This window comes from Sebastes fasciatus, chromosome 19 (genome assembly GCF_043250625.1).
Source record: "Sebastes fasciatus isolate fSebFas1 chromosome 19, fSebFas1.pri, whole genome shotgun sequence".
NCBI lineage: Eukaryota > Metazoa > Chordata > Actinopteri > Perciformes > Sebastidae > Sebastes > Sebastes fasciatus.
In genome coordinates this window covers 10375821-10401369 of record NC_133813.1, presented here as the reverse complement: position 1 = coordinate 10401369, position 25549 = coordinate 10375821, and the positions used below count along the sequence as shown (strand labels likewise).

Below are 25549 nucleotides of genomic sequence, written 5' to 3'. Positions count from 1 at the left end.
ATCACCAGTTACATGATTGGTCACCGCAGCGCGACGTCAGGTTGCGTTTCAACAAAAATTTATTCTGTTTCAACTTTTCTGTCGCAGGCCCCATCCCCGCAGCCCAAACGCACTATCCACATTCAAACTGAATGGGAGGACCGGCGTTTTACCACCAGATCTGGTGTGAATGCAGCCTAACTTTAACTATTCAAGGTCAATACCGAACCTTAACCATCTCGCGAGAGTTACGCAAATTGCGGGGTACCATCTACAAATAAACCACCATCACAGAGCCCCATGTGACTGGTCTTGTTTCTGTAGGAGTTGTTGAATTTCTGCCCTCGTGCCTGATCTCAGGACAGCTAACCTGACGGAAACTGAACATATGAGCAGCTTCTAGTCTCTAATTGTGTTCACTGAGCTGCAAAACTCTCAGCTCAGCAAACAGCAGTCAGACACTATCAGCAGATGTCCTCTCTGACACAGGTGGGTGTTCATTACTATTTCTCATGGGAGTTTATGTCCGCCTCAGCTATACCTGTGCAATGATCTGTCTGAATTATTATTCTTGTTTGTTTGTTTTAATATATGGAGGACAGCGTGAGTTGATTTTGACTGAGGAGGTTAATTGAAATGTTTTGCGTCTGCTGACAATACACAGTATGGATGTAATTTTCTGCTGCTTGAGTAGTTTTTTTTCCCCACAGAAGAGAAGTAGTAAGAGTTCAAACACTGTCACAGATTAGAATGTTATTGCTTAAAGTCAAAGGCATGAAGGACCGGATTTTGTGTAATGGAAACATCATAATGGAAATATAATTCTGACATAATAAAAGTAATAATAATGACTTTATTAAGGAGACAAAGAGAAAGTCCATTGTGTACTAAATAAAAACAGAACACACCTAAAAGAGGAGTCACGTTACGTGAAGGACACGTGTGCCTGCGTCATCAGCGTGGTATTTGCTTTCCAGTTAAAAAGGCGAAGCAGGTTTAGGCACGTCAAACACACAAGTTCTCTTGAAGTTGTCACTTGACTCTACCTGAAGTCGCCCCTAACACAGTAAGTCTAAATATTTGTCTATGTGTATTATATTTATTTTTCTTTGTTGAACAGCATTGTGTAATCTGTTAAATACAACTCTCATCAGTTGAGTTAATTCATCAAATCTCCATTTATTTGCTCCTTACACGATCAAAAGTGATGCTGAGTGATGCAATGAGTTAGACCAGCTGCCTGAACTAACCAGTTTTTGTGGAAGAGTTTTATGAACAGTTTAAATCTTCAGGTTATAGTGTAAATATCAGTTTTATAGTATACAGTTAAGTTAATAACTTGAATTTGTTTTCATGTATGTGGAACCTTAGAAAAGCATAATGTTACAATATGATAAAGATATGATCTTTATCCACAACTGGATGACACATAATACATTTTTCACACATTTTGTAAAAAAAAAAAAAAACTCCATAGTTATGTGTGTATTTGTTTTAAGCAAATAGAAATGAAGTAGTATAATATGTTTAACATACTTCTCACTTTCATTTTACCGACACCGAGCACAAAAGTCAAATTTAATTTATGTATTATTAATGATTATTTTCTTTCTTTCTTTCTCCCAAGTTGTGGTTATTGAAATATGCTTTTACTCTAAGACCACTTTTACTGTCATGGTCAAAGATTGCATATACACATGTGTATATATATATATATATTTGTGTAATGTTAAAATAAAAATATATAATATTTTTTAAAAAGATTGCGAGAGTCAGAGACTAGACGTCAAATCTTATGAACAATCGGATGTTTTTTGTTTTGTTTTTGCATTTAGCTTTTTACGACTGTTTGTGTTTCAAGCCCTGCAGGTTTCCATCCTATAAGCAAACTTAAATCCAGTTTAGTTGCTCCGGTGAGACAACATCTTTATCACCCAGCAAACAGACAAACAGAAAAGAGAGTTTATATTAGCTTATGTTAAAAGTATAAGTAAATAATGTATGTATGCCTAGTGGCCCTAAAGAAAAGATTAATCTATTGTAGAGCATGGATGAATGAATGGAAAACCTTAGACATGAGTTTATACGTCACATAATTTAATAACAAACCCCACCTTTGCATTGTATTCTGCCTCTCTGATTAAAGGCAAGCATGACATCGGTGTCGCTCAGCTCCCACCTCAACAAGGCTGTACGCCAGCAGTACATGACCCTGCCGCAGGGAGGGAAGTGCCAGGTTACCTACATCTGGATCGACGGCACCGGAGAGGGGCTTCGCAACAAGACCCGAACCCTGGACACTGAGCCAAAAACCATAGATGGTAAATGCCCTCTTTTATGATTTATCGGCCTATAACATGCACATTTTACTTAACTATATGGAGTCATTTCTCACCCTTTAATTCTATACATGATAATGGTCAAATATGCATGGAATTAGTTTGTTTAAGGGGTAAAACTATTGAGTCTGCTCTTATATGAATAATTAAGGGCTTTAACAACTTAATTTAAGGGTTATTTAAACTGCATGTCTCCCAACCTTGCATATGTGTGTGTGGGCGTGTGTGTGTCTGTATGTGTGTGTATAGATTACAGAATGATTGAGGTATTTGATATGTTCTTTGGGAGAAGTGCTCGCACACCTACATTGTACACAACACCAAGCATCCTGTTAATTGATAAGGCGGTGTTGCTGAACAAACATTTGTTACAGTTCAATGCACTAGTCGAGTTTGGACGTGGAATTAATTAACTGTTATTAATTCAATTGGCAAGTTAATAATGACATTTATTTTGTACATTTGAGATCTCAGCATTTACATGTAAAACAGTTTGCAATATGAAATTGCTGTTCTCCTTGTGGAACCTGCATCACACTGTGAAGTATTTTAGTAGACGTTTGATGTACTGGTATTTTAACTTTTGTATTCAAGAAATAGTTTGACATTTTGTTCAATACTTTTATTCACCTTTTAGTTGAGAGTTTGATGAAAAGATTGATACCACTCTCTCTGTCCAACGGTAACAAAATCTGCTTACCAGCACCTCTACAGCTCACAAATTAACAAAGCATAATGCATGTTTGTGAGAATGAGAATACTTACTGCACATGGCCAAGAAATAATCCAGCTGACGCGCTACTTTCTGTTAAAAAGCTCTGTATGCCTTCTGCCCACCATCGAACAGAAGGCACAAAAAGTTTTGTAACTAGCATGATGTAGCATTTAGCCACCAAAAAGACCTAAAAAGCTCTCAGGAGATGGTGGAGACCAAAAAAGAGTTAAAAGCGAAGGTGAATATTGTCCTTACATTCATCAGATGGACACAAACACAACTCCAAATAAATGCTAATGTTAGAAGGTTATTGTTTGCTAACACATTAATGCTAACAACTTGAATATGTCAATGATTTGTTACCAACTTGTTCCGCTGCAACCAATATCACTAATCTTAAATCTTCTTCCCTGTGTCCTTCTGTCTTAAATTTTCTTCCTTTCTTTTTTCTCTTCTTTCTTTCTTTCTTTCCACATCCTCGTCTTTCCTTTCTTTCCTTCTTCAACTGATCTGAAAGCATGGAACTAATGGTTTTCATTCAACATCTACCTTGTAAAGGAGTGTAATGTGACGTAATTGAGTTGCTTCCTATCGTGATGTTTCTTTTAGTTAAGGAAATATTCTTCTGGTCACCAAGTACTAATCAACAATGTACAGGAATTTGTCTCGGTGACATCAGAGCTAAAATGGTCTGTGAGCGTAACAGGTTTCACGGTTGAGTTATATTTAGAAGAGATGTGTTGATGCTAATCGTTTGGGTAAATCTATCTTGTCAGATGTTCCCGAGTGGAACTTCGATGGCTCGAGCACATACCAGGCCGAAGGCTCCAACAGCGACATGTACCTCGTCCCAGTCAGCATGTTCAGGGATCCCTTCTCCCTGGACCCCAACAAGCTGGTCCTCTGTGAGGTCTACAAATACAACCGTTTGCCTGCAGGTACATTTTTCACGTCTGTTCATGTTTTACTGCTGAAATCCTGCTCAGTAAGGTCAGGACAAAAGAGTTGTACTTACTACTTACTATTCTTTACCGTCTAGAAACGAACCATCGAGCAAGCTGCACCAAAGTGATGGAGAAGGTTAAAGAGCACTGCATCTGGTTTGGCATGGAGCAGGAGTACACGCTCTTAGGAATAGATGGACATCCTTATAGTTGGCCCCTAAACGGATACCCAGCACCCCAAGGTGAATCAGCTGTCATTTTCTCTCCCCTCTTTGTTCACTTCATTCATGTGGAAGAAATATTGAGAAAAACATACTGTTTCATAAGGCATACTTCATGAAGGGTTTATAAGTTGATTGAGTATTGGAGCAGTAATAGGCAATCAGTGTAATAAGCCATCAAGTCTGCAGTTAGACGCAAATGTTAGTAAGTCTCTAGTAAAGAGTTCTTAATCATCAAATCTGCATACATATTAAGAATATGTAAATACATACATTTTGGTTTGGACGCTTTCTGCTCATGATCCCGCACACCAGGAAGGAATTTCTCACAACCTGGCAACCCAAAAGTTCTCCTTACAAATAGATTATTACTGATCAGGTCTTCCTGGTGAATTAAAGAGCAAGACAAAGTAAATTATACTGGACGAGCCAAAGTTTACTTGTTTTTTTTGTTTGTTTTTTTACAAACTGGCAACACAAAGGTTTTATATTTTATAATGTCTTAATACTGATTTATAAGGCAACACAATTTTTTTTTTTACCAAAAAGACGTTACTTACAACTCATAAACCCTTTATAAACTATGTTTAATTATAAAGTGCTACAAAAATTAAAAAATGTCTTGGGGTTGTCAATTAATGACAAATATAATGTTGTTTTTTTAGTACATATTTGTATTTATTTTGTCTAAACAAGCTTCCTATCATGTCACCCACTTTAAGGACCCTACTACTGTGGTGTGGGGGCAGACAAAGTTTATGGACGGGATGTTGTGGAGTCCCACTACAAGGCCTGCCTCTATGCAGGGGTCAAAATCTACGGCACCAATGCTGAAGTTATGCCATCTCAGGTAAGTGTCGCCGTTATTCTAACGCACAGTGGAAAGAGGATGCTTTCTCGTTGACACGATTTCAATTCTTTGTCCATTTGTTTTTGACACAATTCCCTAATTTCTCTCTTGTCTTTGCCTCTCCTTCTTCTAACTTCAGTGGGAGTTCCAGGTGGGACCCTGTGAGGGCATTGAGATGGGCGACCATCTCTGGGTTGCACGCTTCCTGTTGCATCGCGTGAGTGAAGACTTTGGGGTTGTTGCAACACTGGACCCCAAACCAATGAAGGGCAACTGGAACGGCGCTGGTTGCCACACGAATGTCAGCACCAAGAAGATGAGAGAAGAAAAAGGACTGCAGTGAGTAAACGTTTCCTTTGAAACTTGTAACAACAGTAATTTATGTATTAATTAAATTAATTAAATGGTAACACCCTTAATAATTTACGATTAAAGTATCCCAGCCAATGAAATATTAAGAACACACCACATCAAAAATTGTCTTATTAATTGATTATTAATCCTGCTCATGTTTGAGTATTTTGTCTTCCAAAACTGACTAAAATAGAAAGCCCACCATACATTTTCAGTGGAAACATTTTTACTGATTTTCAGGCCAAAGTTGATCTAGAAAGATTAATGTTCTGGTAAATAGTGTCACTCATAGTTGCTAAACAAGGCTCTAATTGTGTTTGCATGATCACAAATCTCTCTATTGACTGATTCACTTTTTATTTGATATGTCTCAATAATATAACTGTTTTTGAGTTGATTTTAACAATTCCATAAAATTCAAGTGTAATGTACGTGTACTTTACTTTTTGTGTACTTATTTTGACCATTTTCGGTTCTCAATGATAAAAGCACAACATGCTCCAGCTTCTCTAACAAACAACATTTTTCACCAGATTATCATTTGACATTGACACACGTACCTTTGACATTTCTCTAGTTTTACAACATGGCATTTTTCCAAGGCAAAGCTTAGAAAAATGTTCCGGATGCAAAACATCTAAAGAAAACAATCTTTAGGCCATGAGTCAAAGTGTTCCTGTGACTGTTAAATAAATTGAGTTTCTGTAAATTGTGTAACTTAAAGTGCCAAACCCACAAAAAACTATTGCCAAACTATACAGTTTCCCTCAGCTCTACAGAGTTTTATAGACTTTCAGATCACTGTTTTGGTTTTCTGGCCCCCAATTGTACTGTTTTGGGTCAATCTCACAGCCGTCATTAGCATTGTTTCTGGGCACAACAGGCAGCTATTTTTGACGGAAAAGCTCTAAAAACAGCTTAAGACGGCAGACATTTCCCTCAGGAGTTGGTGGAGACCAAAATCAGAGCTAAAAGGAGATTGAATATTGGACTTAGGCTACATCCACACTAAGACCACCTAAGATCTCCATCCAGACAAGCTTTTTGGGTCCGTTTCAGAATTAATCTTCGTCCATACTACCACACCTGAAAACGCATGTCAGCAGCATTTTTAAACGTCTCTGTTTTAAGGGCTCGAAAACGCCGGAGTAGTGTGGACGCTAGGCATAAACGTAGCAAAAGTTATGCATTTTAAAACGAAAGCGTATTAGTGACAATGTAGCCTTACATTCATCAGATGACCACAAACGGGAGCGTGTCTATGTTCCCTATAGTTCAATATTCTGTTAACACACATTAAAGGTGCAGTGTGAAAGATCTGGTTGCATCGAGTAGTGAGGTTGCAGATTGCAACCATCTAAAATTTCTCCCGTGTTCCAAGCATGTAGGAGAACTACGATAGACGACACAAAAACGTGAAAATGTGAATGGCGCAGTGCTGTCTGTTCTGGGCTACTGTAGAAACATGGCGATTTAGGGAACAGGTTTTTCAGGTTTCCATTATGTGCTATATAGAGCTGGGGAACTAGCCCGTTCTCATTCCCAAGTTGTCAAAAACAACATGGCCTTGTGGTTCAGGTGATTAATGTATTAGGATTCTTTCAAGACAAAGCTTAGAACATTTTTTACAGACTTAAAACATCTAAAGAAAACAAGCTTTAGGCCATGAGTCAAAGTGTTCCTGTGACTGTGAAGTAAACTGAGTTTCTGTAAATTGTGTAATTTAAAGTGCCTCATTCTCAGTTTGTAAATAAGCATTCATCCACAGACATTCACTGCAGCAACCTTCCATGTCTCAACTGTCCCTTTTTTCTTCTGTTGACAGATACATCGAGGAGGCCATCGAGAAGCTGGGCAAAAATCACGCCGAGCACATCCGAGTGTATGACCCACATGGCGGGAAGGACAACATGAGGCGTCTCACAGGTCTCCATGAGACCTCCAGCATCGACGACTTCTCTGCCGGAGTGGCCAACCGAGGCGCCAGTATTCGCATCCCTCGCCAGGTGGGCCAAGAGCAGAAAGGCTACTTCGAGGACCGTCGGCCTGCAGCAAACTGCGACCCGTACGCCGTGACAGAGATCATCACACGCACCTGCCTGCTTGATTCAGAAGATAAAGAAGAGAGCAAGTAGAACGGTGCCTACTGTGTAGTAATATGTAGAAATATACATCTGCCTCCGAGTTCGTCTAGCCTATGTAATTCATATTTATTGTTGTTTCTATAAGTTTAGGTACATTTTCATGTGCACAAAGACATGCCCTTAGAAATAATAAATTGATAAAATATTGTGTACAACAGCAGAACTGGAAATAAAAAATGTTTCTTTTTTTGTCTGACCCTACATGCATATAAAGCATATGCATTAATCTGAATCATTGTTTCTTAAAACCCATGTTACATGTGTTAGTTTGGGTGAAATAAAGGCACAACAGTGCTGTACTTGTGACTGTCTTGTTTTTCTTGTTTGTTTGTTAGTAAAATATCAGAATAAAAAGTCAAATGTAAAGGCAAGGCAATGCATGTTTATTCCACGTCGGCAATTCAAAGCGCTTTAGTGAGCATATGAAAAAGGCATAGGGTAATAAGAATAAAGCAGTTAAAAGAACACAGGGAAATTAAAGATTTCAAAAGGAAGAGTGTATTCGATGAGCTAAAAGAACTTAGAAACTAAAGTGCATTTGAAAAAGCATCTGAGAAGAGTTAAGTATTTGAAGCTTTGATACAGTCAGAAAGTTGGCTCCAGAGTTTATTTCTGACAGTACGTATCACCAACAGATTTCTCTCCAGTGATCTGAGAAGTCGAGCAGGTGGGTACTGATGAAACATATCTGGGAGGTATTTTGGTCCTGCTCCATTTAGTGATTTAAAAAACAAGCAGCAGAGCTTTAAAGTTGATTCTGTAATTTACCAGAAGCCAGTGTAAGGACTTAAAGAGGACATATCATGAAAAACTGATAGCCAGCAGGGGGCGACTCCTCTGGTTGCAAAAACAAGTCTGACTGTACAGAGTGCTCCAGGGATGATGTATATTTGTAGGCCAACCAGGAAGTAAGCATTGCCCTTGATATATATATATATATATATATATATATATATATTTTTTATGCTAAAACAGTACCTGTGGGGGATAATATTTGTTATTGTTTTATGTTGATAATTGATTTCCAATAATAAATATATACATACATTTGCATAAAGCAAGCATATTTGCCCACTCCCATGTTGATGGAGTGAAGAGTATTTAAATACTTGACAAATCTCCCTTTAAGATACATTTTGAACAGATACAAAATGTGCAATTAATTGCAATTAACTATGGACAATCATGCAATTAATGAAATATTTTAATCTATAGACAGTCCTAATAATTACAGTATATATCGATTTTGAGGTATTTGTTATAAAATATCACAATATTTGAATTGGTCAGTATTGCATATTATTTCAATATTGTTATTGCATCAATAAGATAATATAATTCTCTATGTGATTTCCAGGTAAATAACTTCAAACCCACTACAGTAGTGTTACAGGTGCAAATGACTGCTGGCAATTGTCCACCAGGTGGAGCCACTGGTATAGTCCTCATTTCACTGGGTCTCACCATTACTGTACATTTAATCTATTGTAATACACCTGTGAGAACCACCTGACGAAAGGTCAGAGTGTCACATTACAGAGTCGTCTGAGTAGCAGTTTAAGAGTGAGATGTATTTGGAATCATAAAGCATTAAACCACAAAAAAGAAGCAATGTTTACAGGCCAAAAAGACATGAATGAGGCTGTCTAGTCATCGTTATACTCTCAACACTGGCATGGTTTCACTTCAGCCTGATGCTCAGTGCATCTGACATATGGCGTTAACATCTTATCCCGTTACTTCCTGACATACGATCCTCTCACTTTCAGCCTGGCGGTGTCAAGATGACTCATTAATCAAGCTGTTTGAGGGGAGGCTTTTTTTGCAACATGAGTAATCCCAAAAAAAAAAAGAGGGATTCTTTAGAGCAGATCAGATGCCACCGCATACCAGATTTCCATGGATACAGGCAGTAACTTGGCAACCGTGGTGTTTGTCTGTCGTCATGGAAACATCTGTCTCAGAGCATTTACTGAATATTAGCAGCTGGGTGAGATGATGACATTGAGAAAGAGAGAGAGAGAGAGAGAGAGGAGAGAGGATTAATGTCTGTCTCTGTGTGTTCGATGCCATTTTTTTTTTTTTGTCTTCTTGTAAATGCAACATATTAATGCTCCGTGATGAAAAACTGTATGTGGAGACAGTATTGCCCTTTTCTGTGTCCTTTTCATGCAGCACAGCCTTCATTACTTTCACATTTGCTCCAGCTGCTGATGCTGCACATTCAGACAGGAAGTACAGACAGAGACAGGAAATACATTCAGATACAGGAAGTATACGCAGAGATGGGAAGTGTATGAGCTGTGGGAACTACTGTGAGACATTTTCATGCTAATTCATTGTGTTTCTCAGAATTTAGTGCGTGAGATGAAAATGCGAAATAAATTAAAATTAATAAAATCTTCTTTTTAACCTACAATGTAAATGGACATGAACGAGCTATTCACAGTCAATTCAGTTTTAACTGCTGATGCTCTCTGGTGTAAAACAATATGGGGATTTCTTCTCCTAAATGCCCAAACAGTGCTTTTAACATTAACTACCAGGAACCGTTTTGTTCAGCAGGTGTTCCTGTTTTAAACAGGGATATTATTGTTATGATGTAAATTGAGTTGTATGAATGAGTAGAGTCCCCCACAGTAACATATTTCCACCTTGCTGAATGTGGACTCGAACTGCATGTACTCTCAGAAAAATAAAGTGGAGAACGAGTCATGAGAAGGGTCCCTATGTCAATCTAGTCTTAACACACATTTTTTTTCAGTTTTGTGCTTATGGTGTTGCATATTCATTAGATTGTCAATCGATTAAAATACTTAATCGCGATTAATCGCTTGATTTTCCATAGTTAATTGCGATTAACCACACATTTTTTATCTATTTAAAATGTACCTTAAAGGGAGATTTTGTCAATTATTTAATACTCAAATATGCTTGCTTGATGCAAATATATGTATTTATTTATTATTGGAAATCATTTAGCAACTAGCAAGGAAACTATGACAAATATTGTCCAGAAACCCTCACAGGTACTGCATTTAGCATAAAAATATTCTCAAATCATAACATGGCAAACTGAAGCCCAACAGGCAACAACAGCTGTCAGTGTGTCAGTGTGCTGACTTGACTATGACTTGTCCAAAACTGCATGTGATTATCATAAAGTGGGCATGTCTCTCGTGGGTACCCATAGAACCCGTTTTCATTCACATATCTTGAGTTCAGAGGTCAAGTGACCCCTTTGAAAATGGCTGTGCCAGTTTTTCCTCACCAAATTTGGAAGTTTGGAGCGCTATTTAACCGTGTTACGTGTTATTATCACATTGACTTTGACAGACCTAATATTTATATATCAATTTGTTTTAAATAAACTGACCTCACAGCAAATCCAGGGCCAGCTCTAGTATTCTATCATAGAAAACCTCCATGCATTGTCCAGAGATGTGTGCAACAGGTTAATCCAGTCATGGGTACCACAAGATACTCATGCGGCCCCACGAGGGCTGGAAATACATCTATAATGATACATCGGTTGGGAATGTACCTACAGCAATGTACAAAATGTCCCAGGAAGTGTGAAGTAACATTCTGGAAAGTACTTTACACTCAGGCATGAGAGTGAGACTGCAGATATAATCAAAGAGCAAAAGCATTTAGCAAAACTTGTACAGGTAGAGATATATTCAGTTCAATAAAGTCATTTTTTTTCAAGTCCTCTATAAGTTGCAATAAATTCATAAAATCAAATATTTCTTTCCTTATTTTATTCATGATATTATAGCCTACAGTTTGAGGTCTGCGATAAATGTTACTGCAAAAACGGGTTTCAGATGTGTGGTTCCTTTAGGTCAGGGGTCTGCAACCTGCGGCTCCGGAGCCACATGCGGCCCTTTAGCCCCTCATCAGTGGCTCCCTGTGGATTTAAAAAAAGAAATTAGTGGAAATGAATGATTGTTTTCAATTTTATTTATCAGACATTTCTAGAATAAAGTCATAATATTACGAGAAAAAAGTCATAGGTTTACAAGAAAAAAAGTTGGAGTATTATGAGAATAAAGTCATAATATAAAGTAGTAATTTTACGTGTTATTTTCTTTTTTTCTCGTAAAGACATGATTTTATTCTCGTAAACTTCTGACTTTATTCTCATAATATTACGACTTTTTTCTTGTAAACTTCTGACTTTTTTCTCGTAAATTTCTGACTTTATTCTCATAAACTTCTGACTTTTTTTCTCGTTAAGTTAAGACTTTATTCTCGTAATATTACAACTTTTTTTTCTCGTAAAGTTATGACTTTATTCTCGTAATATTCTGACTTTATTCTCTAAATCTCAGATTTTTTTTCCCTCAATGTGGCCCTAATACTCTGTAGTACATTTTCACTTTGGCCCTCACTGCATTAGACTTATATACTATATACTTAGACTATAAACTGTGTTACCTTCATCACAATGATCAAATGTTTTGCGGCTCCAGACAGATTTTTTTTTTGTTTTGCCTAAAATGGCTCTTTTGATAGTGAAGGTTGCTGACCCCTGCTTTAAATTGATGAGATAACCCTCCAGTGGGCTCCATCAGTAGGTTACCATCCCTCCCATTAATTTCAATGGGGTTGCCAACGTGACGTCACTGGTCTCTAGGGGAGTGGGCTCGCGGCAGCAGGTGAGCGCGCAGCATCGCTGCTTCCAGAGACGCAGAGCGGCGGAGTAGCTGAGCAGAGAGGAGTAGCGGAGTCATGGGAAAGCTTCAAGAATTTGATATCACTTTTACCAACAACAAGGTGGTTTACGGTCCAGGAGAGTCCATTAGCGGAACTGTGAAAATACGGACCGCCAACTCGCTGCAGTATAAAGGTATATAAGCTTTTTCCTTTCAACATGTTTGTTCCAACACCAGAGAGGAGAGAAAGAAAATGTTAACCAGCGCGTCTTTCGGTCTTCAGAGCTCCATGTAAATAAACTTTTCCTCCTCCGTGATGATGGTGGACAAGAGGAGGAATAGGAGAACAGCAGCGTGGTTGTCTCTCAAGCTTTAATGGCTCAGTATTTTGATCGTGAACGTGTTAAAATGTTGGTGTTGGTGTTGGTGTTGGTGCGGACATCATGAATTTGGGTGGACGTTGCGTTTCCACCCTCAAGAGCAGCAGCAGACTGTGTTGTTGCAGCTTGTTGGTGCTGCTCAGTACAGTCAGTTCGTTGCTAACCAACACCCTGGACCACATCCTGCTTCTCACAACTGTTGCTGCTGCCATCTTTTGTTTTTTTGACCAGCCCCTTGAAATTGTTTTTTTTTTGTTGTTTTTTTTTAAAGCAAAACAACAGGTGTTTGACACTTTATTGCTTTATTAAAGAAGTATATTCATGTCAGAATCAGAATCAGAATCAGAATCAGTGTTTATTGCCAGGTGTAAGAGGTATACACTAGGGATTTGCTTTGGTTTTGTTGGTGCAAGTCAACAGTATAATAACAAAAAGAATAGATTAAAAACGTTAGAATAAAATAAGAATAAAGAAATTGAAATTCTACCAATATACAATATACACTTTATTAAGAAGTATATTCATGTCAGAATCAGAATCAGTGTTTATTGCCAGGTGTAAGAGGTATACACTAGGAATTTGCTTTTGGTTTTGTTGGTGCAAGTAAGCAGTATAATAGCAACAAAAGATCAGATTAAAACGTTAGAATAAAATAAGAATAAAACATTTATCCTTTGATATTGCAATATATTGTTATTAATTGTTTTTTCATTTTTTTTTGTTTGTTTTATTGACACAACAAACATTAATTACTTCTTTATTGTTTTATTCCATTAACATGCATGTTCTTTTTAAATATATATATATTGTAATTTGCTTAATGAATTGTATATATGTATATTTATGTTTTTTATATATATATTTATATATTTGTTTTTATTTTTATTTATTATTGAATTGACGCTTTGGCAATATTGTTCACCTGACAGTCATGCCAATAAAGCAAATTGAATTGATAGATAAACTGATGGATAGGCTATAGCTAACACTGAGGGGGTAAAGTAGGTTAGCAAGGTGGAGAGCAGCTTTTTGGAGTTGCCGTGGAGGTATACACAAAGCATCTATTGTATGTAAGCGATCCTTGTGGGGATTCCTGTCTGATAATAGAGCTGCTATCAACTTTTAACTGAAGCTCTTTTTCAAAGGGAGTCTGGCACAGAGGTATGTTAATAGACGAGGACTGCAAATAAAGAGGGCTCCTGGAAAGTGCAATGATGGTCAGGTGTAGGGAATGTAGGCACTGATAAGACCATGGAACAACTTTCCATTTCATTCATTTTGATTGTGTGTGTGTGCGTAAAATAGCAGAGATAAAATGACATTATATTTGTTTAAACACACTCTTGTTAATTAAAATCAATAACACAAATTGACCTAAATTGCATGTTTTAAAAAAATATTTTGCATAGGGCTTAATCGATCGATTAAAATATTTAATCGCACATTTTTTATCTGTTAAGAATGTACCTTAAAGGGAGATTTGTCAAGTATTTAATACTCTTATCAACATGGGAGTGGGCAAATATGCTTGCTTTATGCAAATGTATGTCCAGGAACCCTCACAGGTACTGCATTCAGCATAAAAAATGGCAAACTCAGGCCCAACAGGCAACAACAGCTGTCAGTGTGCTGACTTGACTATGGCTTGCCCCAAACTGCATGTGATTATCAAAAAGTGGGCATGTCTGTAAAGGGGAGACTCGTGGGTACCCATAGAACCCGTTTTCATTCACATATCTTGAGGTCAGAGCTCAAGGGACCCCTTTGAAAATGGCCATGGCAGTTTTTTTAAAAATTCAGCGCAAGTTTGGAGCGTTATTTAACCTCCTTCGCAACAAGCCAGTTTTCCTTAGGTTTTCTAGTTTCATATGATAACAGCATCTTCACTCTAGTGAACTTAAAAATCACAAGTTGTGTTAATGCGTTAAAGAAATTAGTGGCGTTAAAACTAATTTGCATTAACGCGTTATTATCGCGTTAACTCTGACAGCCCTTATTTTGGACAAATTGAGGTTTTGGTGAAGTTATTCGGCAGCATTTCCACCTGTACCTGTATGTCAGGCATAGTGAGATTAATTTGCCACAATGCGCTGGCTGACCTGAGACAGATGGCGTTACAGCAGAGGTCAGGACTCATGCTGAGCTCTGTTACATTGTAAGGTCACCTGGCCGTGGTGAGTCTGTACCTGACACCGGGCGTGACTCCTAAATTAAACCGTGCAGCGGTGGCTGCTGTGGTGGATGTGGGGCGTCCTTGGAGCGTACAGACAGCTGGAGAGCTTCTCCAAGTCAAGTGGACAGCTCAATACAAGTATTTTAACATGCTGACAAGAGCATGTGGAGAAATTCTGATGTTGACCGAGGGTTTGCATCAACTACAAGCACATGAATAGTATCTGTTGCATTTACTGGTGATCTGTCCATCCGGTTTCATTTCTTTATAAATCTGATTCCACATAATCACACCTGCAACCAAGTGTGAAAAACCACAGTGCGCTCTCAGTGCTCTACCCTCTGACAGATGTTTTGATAAAAATGCTGATGCTAAATCCATCATTTCAAATAAAGTGTTTTTTTAAATATGTCAGAAGATAATGCCAAAAATCAAAACACAATTTAAGAGTAATTAAACAATTATCTTTAATTACAGTAAGTGTGTTGCTCCCTTAGGCTGTCGCTCTTTTAACCCTTGTAGTGGAGCGGATAACATCAGTATTTGAGAGGAATCCTTCAAATGATGATACAGGCATGAAATTTGGTGTGTTTGTTCTCCAGAGCTTTCTGATCAAATCTGCCCTGCTCAAGATGCCAAATTGGCCTCCCAAAGTTGAGTGTTTTTCATAGAAACTAGGTTTCCTCTGTCCCACCATCTTCATCAAGTCTTGCAGAGTTTAGCTTGATTGCTAGTGCATGGAGTGAGTGAAACAGAGGAATATTTCCTTGCCAAGTTCACATACCCGTCATCTCCTCTTTTGGCAGGATAGGCGTGGGGAGGCTTTAGGTCCTTCCTTCTGTTGACATAGGCAACACTTGGTCCAGTTGGTTTTCCTTGATTTACTAGTAGAGCTAGTTTGATTCATCGATTGTTGTTATGGTGATGAAAGAATTTGCGTCAATGAGGCTGTAAAGTGTGTGGACGCAGCTCCCGGAGACAGCTCGCTGGCTAGTTGGCTAGGTAGTCTATAGATACACATATTACATGTTCATATTCATGTATTTTTTAATAGAACCAGCAGTCTGGGAAGGTTCAAATTGCTACAGGGCGGGACAGTGGGAGGTAAAAGGTTAAAACGTTTTCAACACATTTGTATGTCTGTTCTTACGACTAAATCCGATATGAAGGTAGAAAAATGTTCCTCTCTGTCTTTCTCACTCAACAAAACAAAATAGCTTTCTCTACCTTCTGCCGTGTTAAATGTGTATTTACTGTGTGTAAGTGTGGACCACAATGCAGCATGTATTTTCTGTAGCTTTTTCTAGTCTGTTGTTTTGCAATTTTTCTGTTACAGCATAAACCAATGATTGTCTCTCAGATGTTAAATGAGTAAAGCTTGCCCGTGAGAGTGTATTTTGAGAGGTTGCTCAGCCAGTCTTCCACTCACTTCTGGGCGACGGTGCTCCATCTGAGGAGACTTGTTGGGCTCCATCTGAGGCTTTCAGGCTTTCAGCCTGTCCGTTAATGTACTGTAAATGCAGAGGCTGCATTATGTGTCCAGTGACATCACCCCTCTCAACCACGGCCGCTGATGATTCCATCAATCAGACGGCGTGAATCATGCTGAAGCAGGAAAACGTGTGAGTGTCTGCTTTGTGTGGGCGTGAGAATTTCCTGTTTTTGTTTCTTGTGAAGAGAATACAGAGGAGTTGTTGGTCTGTTACTGTAAATCAGGTTCCTCACTTAATCTATTTTCCGCATTTATTTGATGAACAATGTCTCATTAAGTCAGATGATGAGTCACGAGGGTTATAATAATCTGAGAAACCATTTCCTCATTCATTGAACCGCAATGATTCAGATTAAGAATTGGTACACTTCTGGGGCCATTTTTTTAAAAAACAACTTCTACCAAAATAGTTGATCTATCTATCAATGCAAACAGCAACAAACTTTAACCGAAGAGTGATTTACCATCCTGATCCTTGAATTAAAGCTACCACAAGGATTCGAGGAACTTTCATTTTGTATTGATTTTGGCGGTTCCTGTGGACTAAAGTGGTAGTGTTTCCAAGCACCAGATTCCCTTTAGAAAACCTCTCATCTTACTGCAGCAGTGTCTGACAGTCTGCCCTGCGCAGTCCTGGTTCTGGTTCTCTCATGTCTCCCTTGCCTCCAGCAGGCCCAGCAATACGGCCTGGACATCCAGCAGCGTGGTGTTGATGTTGGCTCCCAGTGGCGAGGCGAATCTCGGCTCCTCGTCCGATTTCGCGAGGGAATCGGACCCAATGACAGGCATTAAGAATAACTATATAGAAGTAGACAATTTTCTCGCTGATGGTCTAGTTTACTTATGTACAGTAGGTCATACAGAGGCATCAGTATTAAATTGAGACTGTTCATAACCAGTTAAAAATGAATTGTAGTAACTTTAAGCGGACTGTCAAACTCCGACAAAGAGAGCAGACAACAGAACAAGCAGTGCGCCCGAAATGGTACCAATAAACAGTACAGACTCTCTGTGTAGGCAAGCATAGTTTTTTATTACATGACTATTTTGGTACAAACGTTTACCCGCCAGTGTGGTGGATAGCCTTCTGAAATTTATTCGCCATATGGAAAATCTACCTGCATTTGGTGCTTGGCAGGTGTTGATTTCGGACCCTGAAGCAGAGTATTAAAATTCTCCCAGTCCCATCAGCTTTCCCATTTTTCTACCATTCAGTGGTCATGAGTCCTTGACAGTTGGTTTTAAAAGTGTCTATTTCCTGCCAAAAATGTGCGCAACGCAAAAGCAGAATCCAAAGAGCACAACCGGTTTTCAGGGCAGGACCGCCTGCATTTTTCAAAGTGGACTGTTAAGTTTTGTTTGTCTTTTGAGTGTGTGTGTGTTTGTGTGTCTGGGCTTATATCATATCCATTACATAGATTGTGGCACCATATGAGCTGTATGGGTCCTTTTTTTCGTGTTTTATTTACATTTCATTGTGAGTCAGGTGTGTACAATTACCAAGTCGTATGATGAAATAAATACAGAGGGATAACAAATAGTTACACATTTTCTGAGATGCTGAATATTGTGGAGGCCAAATTCCCAGCCTCGCTGTATTATTGATGATGGAGACCATTAGACAGCATTTCTATTGATTAGCTTCCTCACAAAGACGGTCGTTAAAGCAGAGTCAGGAATGCATGAATGAAAGTACATGAGTGAGCCACTTATACACATTATTCACACATAATGTTGAACATGTGCTAGTTAAAACCTTTATTACTAGAAATTATGTTCATATTACATGATTCTGCAGGACATGATTTATAATCCATGCCCAACGTTCAATAGCAATGCAGGAAGTAGTTTGTCCTTTTATTTAGCAAGGTAAAAAGTAAGGATGGCGTGGTGAATGGGTGTGTAGTGCATCTGACTTTCATGTTGGAGACTGGAGTTTGCATCCCTTCACAGACCAATTATTGTCTTTTTAGCTACGTTAGCAGTATTGCTCTATGGATGGTAATATCTGTCAGTTCACCACTCAAAACTGAAATATCTTAACTATTGGAAGGATTGCTGAAATTAAATTTGGTACATGCATCCATGGTTCCCAGAGGATGAAGCCTACTGACTTTGGTGATCCCCTGATTTTCCCTCTTGTGCCACCATGAGGTTGATATTTGTGGTTTTGAGAGAAATGTCTCAGCGACTATTGGACATCATGAAAGCTCATTGATATTCCCCTCAGGATGAATTGCAATGATTTTGGTAATCCCTTAACTTTTTAAGTTAAAGGTCTTATTGCTAACAATTTATGTAGACGAATATTAAAAAAATAATAATAATACATCCACAGAGCTTGTAGAATGCCACCGAATAAAAGTATGGCTTTTCCTAAAAAAAAATATTATGGTTGTGAATTTATCATTTAAAAAAATGTTGGCGGTTCAAAAATAAATGTTTTGTTTATCTCTGTGGAAGATATCTGACGTTTGGTTCCCACTTCAAACAAGGCTTGTGAGCCAATAGTTTAATAGCGTTGATATCACTTGGTATCTCTGGGTCGTCAGCGATCAAGTTGCCAGTCGGTGTCGAATCTGAGTTTGACAGGAAGTGACTGGTTACCACTTGTTGTGAAGTGAATGCAATAGAACGGGGGAGTGACAATGCAACATCTAGTGGCTGACCGTTATCAATAGCACCTTTAACTTAAGATGTTTAATTTGCCCCATACTTTGGTATATGATGACCAAATTTCTGCAAAACCAACTATACTTCATCTGGGGTTTTTTCAGAACCATCCAATATCAAGTCTTTTTTGGTAATAACGTTGTTGAAAATCATCTGTTTTAGAACTTAACACGTAAAGATGTGCTCCTTTAAACTACATTTTCTGTTGATTTGGGGTGTTGACACTTGACAGAAGGAAGCAGGGCATCCCTTTGTGTTAATGGTGAGTTATAGATCCGAGGTCTGTTTGGTTCAGCCTCCTCTTGTTTCTTGGTCGGCCTCCCTGCACTTAGCAGCACGTATAGTGACCTGATACACGAGATGTTGCCGTTTTGACTCAGTGTCTCAGCTTGTATGGACATTTTTTATATGGACATACCTGTATTGACAGGTTACTTCAGTTTACGCCAACACTCAAGACTGAATTGTACAGTCCTGCTCAGTGCATAGTGAAAAGCAAGAACGTTTTGGAGCATCAAATGTAACAGGAAATGACTCGCTTCAAGCGAAAGTCCACTTGATCTGACTTCCTGGCAGTTTGTCATCTCATTTGTCTTTATCTTTGCTGTAAATCTAAGTCACTTTAAAACAGTGGCGAGTGTAAATGAGACCTTTAGGTGTGTAGTTCTTTTGTATCTCAGATGACAGTAGTGGATCTCCGCTTAGCTTCCAGCAAAGCAGAAACGCAAACATTCACTGTAACCCAATCATCACATGTGGTGATACAAACCACCGGCTTTATGTAAACAAGACTAGACATCCCCTCGGGTTTCACACGGAGCTGGCCACAGGCATGTGTACGCACACATACACACACGCACTTTGTGCTGTTTTTTTATCTTGTATTTAAGACTTGTGGTCTGTGAATCACATAACAATAGTCATTTTTTCTTTTTTCATTTCCACGTTAGCTGCTTTTGTGCATAGTCAGTGAATTACTAAACCATCCTGTCACTCCTTGTTTCAGTCTAAATTTATTTCACTTGAATTAACAATTTAGTGTATTCTTCCATGGCTGTGGGTTATACTGCCACGTTCGTTCTATCCTGGACAAGTCGACACCTGTCCACACAGCAGCAATCAGTTCAACACAGAATCTATTAACCCCCTGAGACCCACAATAGACTATTTTTTTGTCTTTTTTAGGGGGGTACAAGGGGTCTTTAGGGAGAGATTGCAGGTCAGCAGTGGTAGAAGTGGTGTACATCATCTGAAAGCTGGGAACCTGAAGATTAATTTGAGATGCAGCTCAGCACTGTGTGTGAAGTTGTTCCAGTCATGAATCAGAAACAAACATGAATTAGTTAATTAATTAAATAATTAAAATAAATTGTGAGAGTGTATAAGGGCTAAGAACATTATGATAGAAGTATATGATGGTCATTTCCATGCTCACTTACGTCTCATAAATTGTTGCAGCAATTTTTGGGTTGATACCATTTGTTACACAGATTTGGTGCTAAATTTAACCATTTTTTCCCACTCAAGAATTGATAAAAATTATCCAAAATACAACATTAAGACACCAAGACCTTGAGGAACACCATAGAAAAACTCATGCTGTGATTTGGGATCAAAGGCTTTTGACATTTTGAGATTTCTCCAAGAATGACATTTTCTGGCAATTGGATTTTTTTCAATTTATCTAATTCCAAGACTGTTTAGGGACCCCAGTATGCAGAAATATTAGAATACACCATTTTTAGACTATAACACAGATAACACATGTATACTGCATGCAAAAAACTGTATACTTTTTGCATGACATGTTACCAACGGATTCCTTTTCTAGTTTCATATGATACCTGGGGCTTCACTCTAGCTCTAAAACTGAACCTGCTACAGCCTCTGAAAGACAGTAAAGTCGGTCGGGATCGGGGGCCTCAGGAGATTAAGGACAATTTATGATAGGACAAACCATTGGGTGTGTAATCAATATTCAGTGGGTGATGGTTTTCTTTGTTGCTTTGATTTTGACCATTATTTTTTTAACTGACTCTAGCAAGTCCACCAATTTTATGGAAGTGCAATGCTGAACGACTAGAGTACCTCTGTAACTGGCTCCAGTGTCTCGGTCACACTTCAGGAAAATCAAACCTGATTAGGAGCTGATTTATGTCGATGACTCTTTTCATTCTCATTATTTCTTCATTGTTACTGGCGCTGCTACACAATAGCATTGAAGGAACTGACAGTGGGGATGTTGGATGACGCAGCAAGAGAAATGTGTTCTTTGTTATCAACCAGTTTGAGCCTTGGCCTCAAACACTGCGCAGGTGGGAGCATGTACGTATGTAGTGCTCGCTCATCTGAAATACTCTACAGGAGCTTGGATAGAAGCAGAAGAACAACAAGACGTGAAAATGATTGGAAGAAGATGCTTACAGACCAGAATAATGCTGTTGAAGTAGTTTATTGACATCAGTATTATCCTTAAGGCAAACACAAAGAAAACTCAGTGAAATTGACACGGCATGAATCAATGAATCCGGTGTATGAGTATCTCTTTGTCGTGGGTCATGAAGACATCCCCGCAGGCTGGGTTTCTGTGTGGCCGTCTAGACTCAGGAGCCTTAGTGTATTGTGACATCACTGCCCGAGGGCAACTGATGAGCGATCTGTCTGAAAAGCAGAAGAGCTGCTCTGAGACCAGTAGACTGAGACATCCCAAGGACAGCTTGTTACACATCAGCCTTTAAGTAAATTATAGTGAATAGGATGAAGAATATAAAACAAATCTATGGTTTTAAATGTGTCCATGGCTGGATGGCTTTACTTCTACTACTGCAACTGCTACTATTACTGCTCCTACTACTGCAGCTACTGGTTGCTGTAGCTACTAGTGCTACTATTAGTACTACTACTTCTATCACTAATACTAATACTACTGGTGCAACTACTACTACTACTACTACTACTGCTAGTTCTACTACTACTACTACTGCAACTGCTACTACTACTAGTACTACTTGTGCCACTACTGCTGCAACTACTGGTTGCAGTAGCTACTAGTGATAATTTTTGTACTACTACTTCTACCACTTCTACTAATACTACTACTACTGCTACTGCTCTGCCACTACTGCAAATACTACTACTAGTGTTTCTACTACTACTACTCCTACAACTGCTACTACTGCTGTTAATACTGGTGGTACTGCTACTAATGATACCACTACTAATAATAGTAATCATAATAAATATACATTTTATTTAATAAAAACAAATGGATGTTTAATTTAGTAATATAATATAATTTATAAATTGAGAATAAGTAATTATTAATACATTAATAATTTGATATTTATTTAATTAATTTAAAAGGTGCAATAATAATAAAAACAGACAAAGCATAGTCTCTACCATGATCTTATGGCCTACATACTTGTTTTGTGATTAATACAGCTTATATTCGATTTCTTTAGAGTACTCGTTTTCTTTCTTCTGTTTGTATTATCCTTTGAGATTTGCTTGTTATAAAGGTTCATACTGTATGCATAAATCATCTCAAACTGAAGAAGAGAGGATTTTTAAACCCTCTTGACTTTGCTGTCTTTTGTCCTGAAACTAGGAACGTGATACATGATTACTCAGTGACAATAACAGTGACTCAGAGTGACTCCATTCTCTCTGCTGCCCTTCAATGTGGGTGGGTAGCATCGATCCACATGTGCAGTACTCCATCAGTCAGTGTGCTAACTGTGCCCATAGAAGTGGTGCTGTCAGCTGGAGATCTTGGCACCAGCTGCTCCCTCTCCCTTTGGACTTAGTCGTGTTAATAATAACTATCCTTTGACCTCCATAACCAAAACACCGTGCCTAACCCCACGGCTGGTTATTTAGGTCTATCATAAGAGGATTCGGTCTCATTCCCCCTGATAAGCACAGACACACCCCTGATCATCACCCCCCACCCCCATCCTCTTCCTCTCTCTTAAAAGCTGTCCCACTTCCTATGCTTTGTAAAGTGAGTTTGCAGAGAGGATGTCACTCTTCTGTGGAAGTGGAACAAAACGTTGATTAGTGCCAACAAAGAAACTAAAGATAGAAGTGTTGCAGCTCAGCTGGGAGATAAGAAGCTGGTTTATGGTTGTACTGGTATGTTGTGAAATGTTATGTGATGTGGTCATGCAGGCCCATGTGGTAAATGAATAATCTCAATCCAATTAACAATTAATCAAAAGACTGTATGTAATGTGAAAGCCGTCACTTGCTGGCGTCTTTAGCTCTTTTTTTTCGCTCCATAGTTTTGGTTTTAAGATAGATTTATTGTGATTCAGTCTCAGGGCTCTCATTTACGGCAGCATTAAGCTGCATTCACACCAAGAGTATAGAAATAACCACTGTTGCTGCTTTGTACATGTTGTGGAAGTCCCAGATATGTCCGAAAACCAACCGTCTTGCCTGGGTTCATACCATTACAACAGCATTAACTTTTCATTGAACCATTGTACAAAGTATATTTCGTAAAAAACGTGTTATAATCTGAAAGACAGCAGAGAAGCAGTATGTGGTATTTGCTAAGAGGGCTGAAGGCTGTGAGGTTTTGGTCGATTGTGAAATGAGAAACCACATTGAATAACTCACTGCAGGACACACAGATTAAGTCTTTTATAGCCCATATTTAGAGGTGAACCTGTGTGTGAGTGTGTGTGTGTGTGTGTGTGTGAGTGTGTGTGTGTGTGTGTGTGTGTGTGTGTGTTTGGTCCAGCTTTTGAGAAGCCATGAGAGGTTTCAATCATGGTTCCATCTTCCCCCACATGCTGCTAATCCTCCCTCGACCTCTCCCTCCTCACCTACATTTTTAGACAAAGCTTGTCTTTTGTCATAGTTGAAAATAATTCCATTGCTGGACACGTGCTTGTGTTTGGCCTTTTCAGGGAGCTGTAGTCCAGGGTTTCCTCCGGTGTACTGAAAGCCTGGCAGCACGCACTGGGCCCAAGTTGAGCCCTGACTTGGCCTAAGCATCAGGAATTTTTAAAACAATGTATTTTTAAGATGTTTTTAAACAAAAGCTCTATCGGCTCTTGTTACTGTTGAACCTACTGTACTTCGCTTATAAACGAAAGGTCTCTCATGACACTTGGAAACCCATGGAAATGTGTATGTCCTTAACACACCGTGTTAGCTCAACGTCAGCCTTCTCCAAAACAACTGCAGTGGCTGGGAGCTGCCTCTTTACAAAGTTTAGCTCTTGATAATGGTTCACGTGTTAACTCTTTGGATGGTACTGATGAGTCAGATAGTGATGCTGCAAATAACACAAATATTACAGCAGTTGGAACACTCACTCATCATAAAATCAGCTGTGACGGTTACATTGAGAGGGAGTGAGCAGAGGTCTGAAGGTCACTGTTGGGCGTCAGCTGATACTAAATGACTAATGACATTTTCAAACTGTAGTTGGACTGTTTGCACCAGAGTAAATATCTCTGTACTGCAAGTATGTAGACTGGTTACAAAACACAGTGAAGATCAGTTTTAGCAATAAATTAGGGCTGTCAAAATTAACGCAATAATAACGCGTTAATGCAAATTCCTTTTAACGGCACCATTTTTTTTAACGCATTAACGCAACGTGCGATTTTTCTGAATGCAGTACCTGTGAGGGTTTATGGACAATATTTGTCATTGTTTTGTGTTGTTAATTGATTGCAATAATAAATATATACATACATTTGCATAAAGCAAGCATATTTGCCCACTCCCATGTTGATAAGAGTATTAAATACTTTACAAATCTCCCTTTAAGTTACATTTTGAAAAGATAAAAAATGTGCAATTAATTTGCGATTAATCATGGCCAATCATGCGATTAATCGTGATTAGATATTTGAATCGATTGACAGCCCTGAATTCAACACTTTCAAAATATAATGAATATGGATGCAGAGAGAATTGTTGAACTCTGTGACTAAACTTTGATCTCTGATTCATAACAGTCACATGTTGTGGTTTTAACTGTCATGATTACACCCAGTTTTGGTCCTGAAAGTAGTTGCTTTGTATCTGATACCAGAACAGTGAGATCAGGTCAACTAAGGACATTGTTGATTGCCGCAAGGGAGAAGTCAGTGCTTAAATGTAGGTCTCCTTGCTGACATAGATACCATCAAAAGTGATCCTTAGCTGGCGGAGAGGTAGTGTTTACAGTGTTTGATTCTCAAGCAAAGCCTCAAATATCAAAACAATGAAATAGAAGAAATATCCAGAGAAAGAAGTGATTAATTCCCTTTTTGCTAAATGTGGTATAATGACAACCTGATGATAATCTAGCTGCTAAATGTGTTGTTGTCCTGAAGGTCTGAATACAGAGGGCAGTGTGTGTGTCTCCTCCGGTCTTGACGTCTGTCTGGATTCGAGGCTAATGCAGTGAAATGTGGAAATTTCGTGGCGCGATGGGTAACGCGGGAGCGAGTGTGCAGAGTGCAGATTACACGTCTGCTGGTTGTTTTATGACGTAACTTCTGCGGGGATAAGCCTCTTACACATGCATGCAAACATACACAGGGATTTGTGTGTACTGTACATGCAGATGTGTTTGAACCTAAACTCATGCAAACACAAACATCATTAAGCGATCTG

General features: G+C 38.7%; 2 protein-coding genes across 2 annotated transcripts in view; both read left to right on the top strand.

Annotated features, from left to right (window-relative positions):
• The first annotated feature begins 925 nt into the window (after positions 1-925).
• On the top strand, positions 926-7845 carry LOC141756851 (glutamine synthetase-like). The gene is made up of 7 exons (XM_074616768.1): positions 926-1045; positions 2126-2300; positions 3810-3971; positions 4073-4219; positions 4921-5048; positions 5188-5387; positions 7228-7845. Exons 2-7 carry the CDS (start codon positions 2132-2134, stop codon positions 7535-7537), a joined length of 1116 nt encoding a protein of 371 aa, XP_074472869.1. The 5' UTR covers positions 926-1045; positions 2126-2131; the 3' UTR covers positions 7538-7845.
• Positions 7846-12226: 4381 nt separating this feature from the next.
• The window catches only part of arrdc1b (arrestin domain containing 1b), a 41358-nt gene continuing 28035 nt past the window's right edge, over positions 12227-25549 (top strand). Inside the window, exon 1 of the mRNA XM_074616765.1 lies at positions 12227-12401. Coding sequence (XP_074472866.1) covers positions 12284-12401 — 118 coding nt within the window. The 5' untranslated portion in view covers positions 12227-12283. The remainder of the gene's footprint in view (positions 12402-25549) is intronic.

Excerpts from the sequence above, each read along its gene's own strand:
- LOC141756851 (XM_074616768.1), top strand. The coding sequence starts at position 2,132 with ATGACATCGGTGTCGCTCAGCTCCCACCTCAACAAGGCTGTACGCCAG. Across the intron at positions 3,972-4,072 it reads ATACAACCGTTTGCCTGCAG|AAACGAACCATCGAGCAAGC; the intron begins GTACATTTTTCA and ends TTTACCGTCTAG. Across the intron at positions 4,220-4,920 it reads CGGATACCCAGCACCCCAAG|GACCCTACTACTGTGGTGTG; the intron begins GTGAATCAGCTG and ends ACCCACTTTAAG.